Genomic DNA, 13,342 nt, shown 5'->3' on the forward strand with positions numbered 1-13,342 from the left:
GAGTGAAGCATGTGTGTCCTGTCATTGGCAGAATACCAGGTACAGCAGCCATTTGGAGGTGCCCATGAAAAGATACTGCAATTCCAGGGCCAGGACAGGAGAGACCCTTGGGGTAGGGTCAAGGTCCCCAGACTATGGGGAGCTCGGGGCCCCTGTGACCAGGAGTTGCATTTGTGGGGTCCGCTTAGGCTCCAGCTGAATTCAGAGGCTAAGTGTCCCTCCAGGACAGGCCCAAGAGCCCAGCTGCCCCTACCATCACATCGGTCCTTCCTCTGACCCCAAAAGAAAGTCTGACCTCAAGACCGGCTGGGATTATGGGTGGGGTGCATCAGGGACCTGGCCCTCCCCACTGTGCTCTTCATCCTCCTCCTGTGACCCAGAAGGGTGGGAAACCCTTCAGAATGAGAAAGCCCTCAGGTCTCCCACCCACTTTCTCCCCCTATAAATGTCTATGACATAGACCCCGGTTCAGCTAAGATAATGTGGAGTGGGGGGAGAAGGAGCTATGAGAGGCTACACAGAGCCTTGGGGCAGATCCTGAGAGACAGTGAGTCCCATCTCTATTTATGCAGCCTAACTGCCTGGGCAGGTGCGGTTAGGTGCCTCATCCACACCCCCCAGCCAAATGGCCTACATGGCTCCACATGACTGTGACAGGGGAAGGTGAACCTGAGTGCTTTAGAAGATGGTTTGTGGGTATAACCCAGGTCCACTGCTTCTGTGCAGCCTGAGGCTTCCTTAAGTCTCCTAGTGTTTGGGTTGAAGCTGGGTGCCCAGCTTGGAGCCACACTCCACCATAGCAGCGCAAGCCTGTTGTGAAGACAGACCTGGGGCTGACAAGGAAGGCAGAAAAACGTGAGAATGGAGAGGGAGCTCCCACTGTGGGTGCAGAGGGAGCCCCCCATAGGGGGGCCACAAGTGCCACCACATGCGGGACTCATGTCTGCAGTGGTCTCTGCAGGAGGGCCAGGGCCTAAAGCCACCCCCGTGCCTCGTGCTTGGATTTAGGGTGCACTGCTGGACTGGGCGGAGGAAGTGAGGGCTCGACCTGGAGGCGACCTCTGCAGCTGAGGCTGTGCAGATGTCTCTGGCCAGCATGTGTGTTTCACTGAATCTAGGATGGAAATTAACCACAGGGTAGTGCTTGAGCCTCTTATCCACTGCTGACAACCATCGGCATTGTCCACCCTCTTCTTCAGGGCCCTCGGAGAGGGAGGGTCCTTGCACGGACCACCATGGTGTTACCGCCCAGCGGAGGGTTCTTTTGGTTCATTCACATACAAATTACCCATTAGCAAAGTGTAGCTCTTTGAGTGTTAACAGCTCTGAGCTTTGAATGCCAGTGCCGATTAGTGTCTAGGGTTAGCGTCCCTCCTTGTCACTGGGCATCAGCCACTGACAGGCCTTGAGAACTCTTGGACCATCAGAGATGGCAGATTTTAGCCGTTCTCTGTTGCTGTCTTTCTCTGACTGCTCACTGCCTGCAGCCACAGAGGATAACACTGTCAGGCCTTTGGCGTTACTGGCTACTGGAGTACTAGCTCAGCATGCTCTACTCTAGATAGAAATCACAAATATGCAAAACTCTGCCATGTGAAAGGGGCTTAGGACTTACACTGCAGCGAAGCGGCGGGGGGAGCAGTGCACAGACTGGTCTGCTATAGGTATGAGGAGGCTGCTTGTATGGTGGGTGCGGGGGAGGCAGGCCTGCACATGCGCAATGTCAGACTTTCTGTTTGGTTGTGGGTGGGGAGGCCTCTCGGGACCTGACTGAAGTGGGCTGCAGAGGGCCTGCCAGGTGGAGTCTACTGGGACAAGTGCCAGACTGAGGCCTGCTTTGATCAAAGTGAATGTCTCTGTGTGTGGCACTGTGGGGTCTGATGCAGCCAGGGCAGATGCAAGGTGCTTGCGGCAGCAGCCACAGAATAAAAATAAACAGTTCCTCTTGGGGAAGGTTGGGCCCCTCTCCCCTGTCTCCTTGTGTCCCAGCCCATAGCCACTGCGGTAGGGGGGGCAGCTGCCTGCTGTGCACACACCACCAGCCATTGGGGAAGCCGTACACTTGGCCTGGAGGGGCCAAGTGTTAGGTACAGGACAGGGGCAGCCCTGGTGCCATGCCTCAGTCTGTCTTCCAGACCTCTACTCTGGAGAGAGGGCACAGAGTACCATGTGTCCACCTGCTGTGGTTGTGAACCCTTCAGTGGAAAGAGCAAGGGCACAGTACCTAATATTGCCTACTTCTAGGTCTGACCCCAGTCAGAGTGGTAGAGGGCACCCACCCTTCCTGTGCGGGGGCTCACTTTCTCCCTGGCTCTTTGAGTCTTTGAGTTTCAGGCACCGGCCCTGGACATGTTCATCTTGGGCTGTGTCGCTGGAGTGGGTAGTGGGCGGCACCACGTCCAATGCTGGCTGGTGGGCACATCCTGCCTCTATGCCATCTTTGCCTGCAGTTATCGCAATGGGCATGGGAGCCACCTGGCCTGCTCTCTCTTGTTACTCCAGCAGCCTGAGAGAGGGGCCCTTCAGGCTATCTGTAGGTTGCACTGAGAAGGGGCTGTGTGAAGGCCACACATGAGACCCACAAGCCTGAGGTTTCTACCAAGGTCCTGCCTCACACAGATGCCAGCCTCGCTGCACTGACCTATGTCCTAGCCCAGAGCCCCTGCAGGAGGTGGGGCATCTGCCTGCTGGGCACACACCACCAGCCACTGGAAAAGCCAAGACACTTGGCTTGGGGGCCAAGTGTTAGGTACAGGACAGGGGCAGCAGAGTCCTGCAGAGGCCACATACAGGTTGTGGGGATGTCCTGCTGAGGACCTGCCTCTGGTGTGGCCAGGCAGGGAAGGGGTCACAGGAGAGCCTCTGCAGCAGTTGGATGGAGCACAGTGTGGAGTGGGACAGGGGCAGCTCTGAGAGTGCAGCAGCACTGGGATGGGGTGCCTAGGGCTGGCAGGACTTATCCCCAAGAGTTTCCAGATCTCTGTGGAAGTGACATGGTGGTGTGGGGGAAGAGCAGGGGCCCAGTGCACGGTGTGGAGCTCACCCTTTGCAGGTAGTTCTGCTGAGTGTGTGCTACTAAACCCCTTTCCAGCCTGGCTCCTGGATGAGGGCTCGTTTTTCGGGGGCGTGGGGTACGTCTTCCTGGAAGCAGGACTGTGGGTGGCATAGCAGGCAGATCTGTTTGGTTTTTTGTGTGTTTTTGTTTTATTTTGTTTTGTTTTGTTTTGTTTTTGTCTTTTTGAGACAGGGTCTCACTATGCAGTTTGGGCTGGCCTTGAGCTCACTTTGTAACCCAGGCTGGTCTCAAACTTGCAAAGATCTTCCTGCCTCATCCTCCCAAGTACTGGGATTATAGGTGTGCACCACCATGCCTGGTTTAGCGGGCAGATCTGGCCAGATCATCTCTCCCTTTTCTGCACTCACAGCACTCAGGGACCTTGCAAAACACACGTTTGCTTTAACAGCGCAGAGAGGCCTGACACTGCCTATCTGGACTGGTCCCTTGGCCATGCTGAGGTTGAGGTCAGAGGTCCTGACAGGGACAGATGAGGTAGATGCCATCTCACTGGCGGCTGGGTGTGGTGGCATATGCCTGTAATCCCAGCACTCAGAAGGCAGAGGCAGGAGAATTGCTGCAAGTTTGAGGCCAGCCTGGGTTACATAATGAGTTCAAAGTCAGTCTGAACTGTATAGGAGACCCTGTCTCAAAAAACCAACCCAAACCAAAAACAAAACAAAACAAAACAAAACTCCAAACTAAACCCATCATCTTACAGTGCTGCTGCCGCTGGAGAAGCCCTGACAGCCTCACTGGGGTCAGCTCCAGTTGTGCAGGGCCCTGACCTCTAGGTCCACCCTGCATTCCTTAGAGACGGGGCTCAGAGGACAGTGGCCAGCCCTGGTTTTCTTGTCTTCTGTGGGTCAATGCTGAGGCCCAAGAAGGAGTGTGCCTCAACTGCAAGAACAGTAACCTCCTCACCCATGCAAACCCTTCGCTGCCTGTTTCCCCACCTCCTCGTCCATGCTTCCTGAGGCCACCTTCCAATTAACTACCTTCTGTCAAGTTCTGATCCTAGTTTGGCCTCTGGGGGACCATGACAGGAGTGTCTGGTGCTTGTATGATGGGGCACACTGGAATGTTCCCTGGCACCTACACCCGTCTTCCACCCAAGACACCCAGGAACTCTGATCTTCCTTCCATACATTATGCTTGTGATTGAACTAGCCAGAGACAAAACGTGGCTAATACAGATGGGTAGACAGGTTTGGGGAGTGAGATTTAGAGCTGGACTGGACAGGGGTGCACAGGAAACTGCTCTACTGAGGTCAACTCCAACGTGTTTATTACCAACAGGAGGAAAGAGGACCAGAGCCTGACTCAGCAAATGAGTCAGGTGGGCTCAGATGAGGCCCACCAACCGGGGAGCCCAGGGCACAGTGAGGAGCAGCAGCAGTCGGGGGAGGTCTAGCCTCGGGGAGCCACCGCTGGCTACTGTCTTCAGGATCCAGTGGATGTGCTGGCTGATGTTGGTGTAGACTCCGGGCCGATTGGGGCGACCGCAGCCCACTCCCCAGCTCACGATTCCAATCTGATACCACAGCCCGTCCAGGTCGCAGACCAAGGGTCCTCCTGAGTCACCCTGGGGAGTAGCACGGGCGAGCCCAGCCTAGGTTAGGGGTGGGGTCCTAGCGAAGAGGTTGGGAGAGCTGGGGTCTGTGGAGCTGTCCCCTCCTCTGGCAGGGACAGGGCCTCAGTTTCTGTATCTGCAAAGGGGGGGCAGGGTCTCTAACTCCCAATCTCAAGAGATCAAAAGGGTTATGGTGACAGATTGCTGTCAGTTTAGGGATGGGAGCAGTAGGGCTGAGGACACTTACAAGACAGGCATCCTTGCCACCTGTGACATCACCAGCACACACCATGTCTCCCCAGATGTCCGTACGGAAGTCTGGTTTTTGGAACAGGTCATTACACGTGGACCTGTTGATGATGCTGACCTGTACTTCCTGGAGGGTATAGGGATTCGGCAGACCTACAGCGTGGATAGAAACAGGCAACATGGTCCTCCTCTCTGGGGAGGGACAGGCTGTGGGGTGGCAGTGTCCCTGGGGCACCTAGGACATCATAATACTACTGTTACTTCCTCATCTTCCTCCTCCTCCTTCTCTTCCTCCTTTTTTTCTTTTCTTTTTTTTTTTTTTTTTGTACTGGGAATTGAAAGATTGAGTCCAGAGCCTTTGCAATAAGCCACATCCCCAACCCCTTTTGATATTTTATTTTAAGGCAAAGCTACCCAGAATAGCTGGGCATGGTGGCAGACACCTATAATCCCATCACTTCAGAGGCTAAGGCAGGAGGATTGCTGTGAGTTTGAGGCCAGCCTGCGCTACATAGTGAGATCCTCAAAAAAAAAGTTACCTAGTTTGGTCTCAAACTTGTGATCTTTTGGCCTCAACCTCCCAGAGTGCTGAGATTACAGGTGTGCACCACTATTCCTGGCCGGATATCACTCTTGATGGCTTCCAGCTCTAGCCCCACAAACAGGATGTCGTGAATGGTCAGTAATATCACAGAGGGACCCAGGAGGTGGACACGCTATTAGCACTGTACCCTGAGACTCAGTTACCCCATCTGTAGAATACACACAAAGCCTCTGCCTGAGCCAGTAGAGATTCCTTAGCTAAAATGTGCCCAGGGGGAGGGGCTATGACCACTAAGATGGCTTACGAGGAACACAGCCTTGCTAAGACACCCAGGTACCAGACTGGAGTGAGGGCGCAGCCTCCAGGATGCATTCTCCTTGATAATACCTGGGCACTCTCAGGGCTTGAGCCAAGAGCTGTACGAGGTGCTCTTAGGGCTCCTGATCACCTCTGGAAGGAGTGGGCATCGGGACCCACTCCCAGGTAAGGAAAGAGTTGGGGGAAAAGCCCCTTTCCAAAGGCACCAAGGAAGTGTCAGAGTCTGATGTGAGTCAGGAATTGCAGAGTTCACCGGGCTCTGCAGAGAGTGACAAGGACGACCATATGAAGTTAGCACTTTTACCTATGTTACCCTATGTTACCAATAAGGAAATTGAGGCACAGATGAAGTAAGTGCCCTGTCCAAAATCTTCCAGCTCACATCTGCCACAGCAAAAGCTCCTGCAAGGTAAGGGGGCTCCAGACATGCCTCCCACCTGCTCCCCAAGCACTGAGAACAGTGGTGGAGCCCCAGGCTTTCAGAGGTCATTGTCAGCCCCAGGCCAGGAAAGAAGGCCGGCAAAGGAGAACTAGCAGGGTCCCTTGGCTCACACCTATTCATCTTTTGTAGCAGGGCCCCTTCTAGGAGAAAGAAATAGACCCCTTTCCCAGAGGAGGAAGATCTAGTGTTGGTTTTACAACACCGTCTCCCTGCCAGTTCTCCTTGGGAACATCCCTTAGACTGTCTGAGCCACTCAGCCCTGGCTTCTACTCCATTTACTGGTTCTGGGGCCTTGGGCAACCTTTATGATGATCTCACATATCCCCATCTGTAAAATGGGTACCGAACACTCCCAGCTTCACTTAGGTTGTTTTTGTTTTGTTTGGGAGACAAAGTCTCTCTACATAGTTCAGACTGGTCTTGAACTCACTGTGTAGTCCAGGCTGGCCTCAAACTCACAGCAATCCTCCTGTCTCAGCTTCCGGGCTTCATTTATAGGTAAGCTCTACGGGGAACAGAGCTCTTGTTCTGCTCTCACCACGTCCCCATCCTGACATGGTGCTCAGTGAACAGCGTACAGGCACAGTTATCGGTGATAACCGCTGTCATCGGGATGACATGAGAGGCAGCCAGGCTGTTCTAGGCACGAAGAATTTACCCCATCTGGGGGAAGCCTCACAGCACTTTAGGGAAGGCTACGCCCAGCATTTCCAGGGGATTCTTGTGCCATGAGATAGGCAGGTGCTGGATTATGCTGCCTGAGGACTTCAGGGGGATTTCAGTTGTGAGCTAAGGTAGGAGAAGGATGGCTTTTTTTTTTTTGTTAGTGGTAGTAATCTTTTTTTCTTTTTTCTTTCCTGACACTGGGATTGAACCTGGGGCCTTTCAACTGAGCTACATCCTAACCCAATTTTTTTATTTTCCATTTGAGACAGAGTCTTGCTAAATCCTTAAATTGCCCAGGCTGTGCTCAAATTTGTGATCCTCCTGCTTCAGCCTCGCAGAGTTCTGGGATTACAGGTGTGTAACACAAGGGCCAGAGGGCTTGGGAATTTTGAGGAGAGAGAGCTCAGTCCTTTAGGAGAGGCAGCCAGAATTGGGCTGATACCAAGGAACTCAAGTGGGGCTTACAGACAGCTGCAGAAGTGGGACGATGTATGAATAAAGCAATACCAAGACCCTTCCACAGGACCTCCATCTCTGCTGCCCTGGACAAACTAAACGCACCTGCACCTCTGCCTTAGGCCACTGGGTCTGCAAGGGAAGGGAATTGAGTGTTTGGTTCCTGCCCTTGCAGGTGGGAGCGAGGGAGGCAAGCAGATGGGAGGGATGCCTAGCAGGTGGACAGAGGGGCTCAGCAGTGCCCCAGAGACCAAGGAGGGGCTGCTAGGCCTGATGTGGCTGGGACAGGGGAGCAGGATAGTGCCCATCTGTTCCCAGCCTCACTCTTATCTTCTGCGACGTCCCCCCAGCCAGTCACCCAGCAGTCAGTCCGATTCTCAAACTTGGATATGGAGGCTGGGATGCAGACAGGCTGGATGTACTTGGTGTAAGTGACAGGGGAGGACAGCCTCAGCAGGGCGATGTCATAAGGAACTTCCCCAAGGTACTTGGGGCTCAGAAAGATCTTGTCCACTCGGTAGCGATTATAGTAGGCATGCATGTTCCATAGAGATGGCTCTGCAGTCAGCTCACCAAACTGGACCGTCCACTCATAGGGATAAGGGACACTGGCAGGAAGGAGAGAGAAATCAGGGCCCTGAGAGTAAGGCTGGCCACTTGGGCACACCTGCCCCCACCTCCGGGATCCTGTGGGACTGTACTATTTGGCCATCTTGGACACCATCACCAAGTCCCTCTTCTGGGCCAAAGGGACCCCCGTGTAATCCTCAGAGCCCAGACAGGCCAAAGCCAAAGTCTCCACTCACAGCCAATGTTGAAAGAGGAGGAGAGGTGGCTCCCCTTGTCAGTCCTCACTTTCCACGCTGTCCAAAGGATAGGGAAATGGCCCTGACCTTCGGGGACTTCTGCACAGCCCATAATGGGTAAAGTACATGTGGGGGCCAGGGTGGGGCTTCCAGCAAAACGAAGAGAATGAGTTGGACTGCACAGAACTTCGGTGGCCAGGCGGCCCCTCCCCACCTGCCAACCCAGCTGTGCTCCACCTCCTGCGGTGTAATCTGCCCCTTCAGGGAAATAAATGAGACCTCATCTGGGTTTATCCAGGGACCTGCGCACACCACCGTGCATGACTGTGGGCCCAGGTGAGGGCCTCAGGGGCCTGAGGCCACTGTCTGCCCCCGACCCCAACTCACCTTTTAAAGCAGTGGGCAGCGGTGAGCACCCAGCGGCGGCTCAGCAGGCTTGCCCCGCAGATGTGGCTGCCCCACTGTCGGAGGCTCGCTTGCCACGGCCAGCGCCCCAGTTCCGCATCTTCTCCACCCACCACGCGCGCGGGGACTGTCCGATGGCCGCAGGAACCTAGCATGGCTAGACAGACTTGGGCCTGAGCCGGGTAGGGCAGGCCCACACTCGCAGGGAAGAGACCTACAAGGCCCGGACACAGGAGCGGGGGCGGGGCGGGGGGAGCACCCAAGTGGACCGCGTGAATCCTGGGTCGGCCTTGGAAGGAGGTATTGTGGGGCCATTTCCACGTGGTCCGAAGACGCCCTCCCGGGCCTGTTACTCTCGAGCCCTGAGTCCTCAATCTAGAGGCAGTGGGGCATAGATGGGGTCATCGTGTCACTGACGCGGGCGCCCCAGGCAGGCTTGGAGGGTTGGGACTCACCTTCCACTGCGCCTTCCGACAACGGTGCTGGGGGTGGGGGGTGACAAGGTGAGCTCCCGAGACCTCCATGCCCGACCCCACACCCCTACCCCGTGCACTCGGCGGCACCCTGAGCTCACCGGGCTTCCCAGGTCCCACCCGGGACAGCAGCAAGGCTGTGAGCAGCGGGAACATCCCCAGCGACTCTTCTCCTGCACCTCCTTCCTGCGGCTCAGGCGAGGCGGCGGCCCCTGGGGGAGAGAGGTCGGGGTGGGGCCCTGGGCACGCCCCCTTCCAGCTTGATCTGTACCCAAGGATGCTTGGAGACCACGTGATGTGGGGTTCCGCTCCTACAAAGGCAGGCCACCCGCAGTACCCCTTGTCATGGCCTAGCAGCCAGTGGACCCGAACAATCCTGTTCTTTTCGGGTCACATGCCTGTAATCCCCGTCCTATGGAAGGCTAAGGGAAGATCCTGGTTGGAGCCCCGTCTGGACAGCTTAGGGACTTGGCCAGACTTTGTCTCAAAATTTAAAAAAGAACAAACAGGGCTGGGGATGTAGCTCAGTATGAAGGCCCTGGGTTCAATTCTCACTACCCAAATAAATACATCATACATACATAAAATGCCATTGTTTCCTGCGGCCCAGGGCTGCTGGCTGCCTTCCCCTCTTTTGTCTGTTCCTCCACCCAGACTTGCTGGCCCTCAGCCCTTCCCCGGGAGAAGCCCAGCATTGAGTCTTCCCTGGTATTTGGTGATCTGAGGCTTAGGCCTTTGGGACTGGGCCAGGATCATATTCACTCCTTCTCAGGACTTTCTTGGGGAAATGAGTGAGGGTTTTGGCTTTTGTCCCTCCCTGAGCTGGCAGTTGGGATTGTCCCCAGGTCACGGTTTAGCCCTAAAATATCCCACAAAAATCTTACATACCCAGAGATGGGGCCTTTGCAAGGTGCTTGGACCGTGGAGTGCTATCCACTGATGAGCTCATAGTTAAGATGTGCAGTCAGGAGGTGGGGCCTGTTTGGAAGAGGTGTGTCACTGGGGTGTGCCTTTGGGGGCGCACACCCTCCTCTGCTCCTCTCTTCTCCCTCTGCTTGCTGTAGCCCATGGGTTGCTCAGCTCTCCTCAGCTATGCCCTTTCCTCAGCTGTTCTGTCTTGGAGCCAGCAAACTTTGGATCAAATCCACTGGAATGTGTGAATCAAATGAATGGCTCCTCTTTTTTTTTTTTCCAGACGGGGTTTGGCATGTAGTCCAGGGTGGCCTCAAACTCACCATTATAGTCCAGTCTGGCCTCGAAATCTTGGTGATCCTCCTGCCTCAGCCTCCCGAGTGCTGAGATTACAGGTGTGCATCGCCACACTCAGCTTCCTCTCCTCTTTTAAATGGTGGGTGTCAGGTATTGAGTCCCAGCAATGGAAAGTGACTAAGACCCTTCCTCCCCTGGCTGCCTCCTGATCGCAGGTCAAGCTCTCATCCCTCTCCACCTTGAATCTTTTGTTGTAGCTGTTTTAAGGATCCAAGAGTACAGCTTATAACTTCATTGCCTTTTTCAATCTATATTTTTTATTTTAAGTGATACATATTGGTACACATTAATGAGGTACAGTGTGGCATTTCAATACACATATACAGTATATAAGGATAAGACCAGGGTAACTGGCATATCCTTCATCTTGAAATTTTATTTCTTTTTTCTTTTTGTTTTTTTTTTTTTGAGGCAGAGTCTCACTATATTATTCAGGCTGGACTTGAACTTACTATGTGGCTCAGCTGGCCTCAAACAGTGATCCTCCTCCCTCAGCCTCCCAAGAGCTGGGATTACAGGTATCTGCTACCACGCTCGGCTAAGACTTATTATTTCTTACAAAACATACAGAACTCTTTCCATAGATATTTTGAAATATACACTAAACTGTTGCCCAGCATAGTTCCCTCATTGTGCTATTGTGCTTTGGAAGATTTTCCCCCTAAGAGCAATCCCAGACCCATTCATCATCTCCTCCATCTCCCTCTTTCCCACGCCCTTCTTGGCCTTTGGGAATCATTCTTCTATTCTCTACTTCTTTGTGATCAGCTTTTTTTGGCTTCCATAAGTCAGTGAGAATATCTGGTATTTGTCTTTCTGTGCCTGACTTACTTCAGTTACCATAATGTCCTTCAGACTCACCCAGCGTGCTGCACAGATAGAATTTCATTCTTGTTACAGCTGAATGATGTTCCTTGGTGCATATATGCCACACTCGCTTTATGCATTCTGCCTCCTCCCTGGGGTCCCCACTCACACCTCACCCTTGCCTGGGGGCCCAGCTGCCTTCTTCCACATCTCCAGCCAGTTCCTGGAGAGTCAGGCTAGGGAAGAAAGGATAGGAAGGAGAAAGATCAGGGGAACCACAGCTTGTTAGCATACCTGTGCTGCTTGTACCTGAATGAAAGCTGGTAACTCACTCGTCCACCCAGGCAGACATAGTTCTCACCATCTCAGGCCTGAACTGGACTGGAATTACACTGGAATTGCACTGGAACTGCACTGGAATTGGCCCTCAGATCCTCCCCTAACCCTGGGATTGACCCTAGCTCTGCCCATGACTCTGAGATTGAACCCCAGATCTGCCCATGATACTGGGATTCATACCAGCCCTACTGCTAACCCTGGGATGGACCCTGACTGTGCCCGTAACCCTGAGAGTACCCTTTAGCTTTACTCATGATGTTGGGATTGAGCCTCAGACCTATCAGTGACCTTGGGATTCACCCCAGCCCTAGCAATGACTTCTAGGACTCCCAGGTCATGAGTTCTAGAATTCCCAAGCCTAGAATTCTTCCCCATGTCCGCCTATGACTGGGATTGTTCCATGTCTTACTCATGACCCTGGTATCATTCCCATCCTTCTAATGACCTCAGGACCCCCAGTACGTGTTATTTTGATGCCCATGGTGCCTAGTGTGTTAGCGTTTCACTGCTATGACACAGTACCTGAGAATTACAGAAGAGGAAAGAGTTATTTTGGCCCATAGCTTTAGAGGTTTCAGTTCACAGTCCCTTGGCTCTGCTGTCTCTCGACTTTGGAGGTAGAAGGACACGGCAGAGGACAGCTGCTCACCTCATGGTGGACAGAATTAGGGTAGGCATCCACAACAATATACAGTCCCCAAGGGTCTACTCCCTACAACTAGATCCCATCTCTTAAGTTTCCATTACCTCCCAATAGCTCATCAAAGTATGAATCCACGTGTTTTGTAAATCTCCCAGAGCAATATAAAAGAAATATCCGCCTCTGAACCAAGAGGGCACCAATAGTGCAAAGAATGACCGGAACAAATCCAGCTTGGCAAGTAACTGAGTTTATCAGGGCTTACTTACAGAGTGGCACACAACTTGCAAGCCGCAGCACCCCCAACCTTTCCCGCAAGCTAGGCTATTAGTTTAATAGGGCACTGATTAAAGCAGCAAAATCAAGCTGGGTATGGTGGTACACACCTGTAATCCCAGCACTCAGAAGACTGAGGTAGGGGCTGGGGATTTAGCTCAGTGGCATAGCGCCTGCCCGGCAAGCACGTGGTCGTGAGTTCGATTCTGGTACCGGAAAAAAGAAAAAAAAAAAAAAAAGAAGGCTGAGGTAGGAGGATCCTCAAGAGTTTGAAGCCAGTCTGGGCCACATAGTGAGTTCAAAGCCAGCCTGAACCACATAGTGAGACTTTATCTCAAAAAACCAAAACCCCAAAACACACCCACCAAAGGGCAAAATCAAGCCAGGCATCGTGGTACATGTTTGAAATCCTAGCACTCAGGAGGCTGAGGAAGAAGGATCATAGTGAATTCAAGGCCAGCCTGGATACCATAGTGAGACCCTGTCTCAACAAAGCAAAACAGCACATCCCCACCCCCAGAAAAATCAGGATCAAAATCAAGAAAGGTGCTTTGGAAGAACAGTGCATACTCCACTCCTGTCTCACCCTTATGAGGAAACTCTGCTGTTTTCAGCAAGCACTGTCCAGCCAGGAACTTGTGCTGCTGTCTAGCACACAGCCTCGTGTGTGTTGAGGCCCTCTGGATGGCTAGGGGCAGTGGTGGACCTCACAAAATAGGGTACTTTGGCTATGGTTCAAAGGACAATTCTCATTATGCCATCAAAGCACACACCCAAGGTTGAGGCTTGCTAAGCTCAAAGGCGGGCACTTGGAGCCGCTAAGGGAAAGCCAGGGACTGTCTGAAGCCAGCAGAAGCTGGGAGAGCAGGAGGGGCCCTGGAGGGAACTGGACCTGCAACCCCTTTCCTTGAGACAGCTGAAGGTCTGGACTGAGAGAATGTGTTTCTGTTATCTTAAGCCACTCATCTGTGGTCATGTGGTACAGCAGCCCCCGGGTAGTAAAACAAGATGATATTGTTAACAC

At 53.3% G+C, this 13,342-nt stretch overlaps 1 protein-coding gene across 5 annotated transcripts in view; it reads right to left on the reverse strand.

Moving 5' to 3' along the window:
- Positions 1-12,987, reverse strand: part of LOC102017066 (testisin-like) — a 21,961-nt gene extending 8,974 nt beyond the window's left edge. The window contains exons 1-9 of one of the 5 annotated variants that reach the window (XM_013517778.1): positions 12,905-12,970; positions 11,118-11,299; positions 9,876-9,965; positions 9,089-9,226; positions 8,970-8,996; positions 8,497-8,671; positions 7,628-7,911; positions 4,876-5,030; positions 4,405-4,640 (exon numbers count right to left, since the gene is read on the reverse strand). In XM_013517778.1, coding sequence (XP_013373232.1) covers positions 4,405-4,640; positions 4,876-5,030; positions 7,628-7,911; positions 8,497-8,671; positions 8,970-8,996; positions 9,089-9,226; positions 9,876-9,936 — 1,076 coding nt within the window. In that variant the 5' untranslated portion in view covers positions 9,937-9,965; positions 11,118-11,299; positions 12,905-12,970. Of the gene's footprint in view, positions 1-4,326; positions 4,641-4,875; positions 5,031-7,627; positions 7,912-8,496; positions 8,672-8,969; positions 8,997-9,088; positions 9,227-9,875; positions 9,966-10,222; positions 10,259-11,117; positions 11,300-12,904 lie in introns of those variants that run through there. The other 4 variants (XM_013517777.1, XM_013517780.1, XM_005391406.1 and 1 more) reach the window with 4 other exon arrangements.
- Between the last annotated feature and the right edge of the window lie 355 nt (positions 12,988-13,342).

The sequence above is a fragment of the Chinchilla lanigera genome, unplaced genomic scaffold (genome assembly GCF_000276665.1).
Source record: "Chinchilla lanigera isolate Chin_1 unplaced genomic scaffold, ChiLan1.0 scaffold00041, whole genome shotgun sequence".
Classification (NCBI taxonomy): domain Eukaryota; kingdom Metazoa; phylum Chordata; class Mammalia; order Rodentia; family Chinchillidae; genus Chinchilla; species Chinchilla lanigera.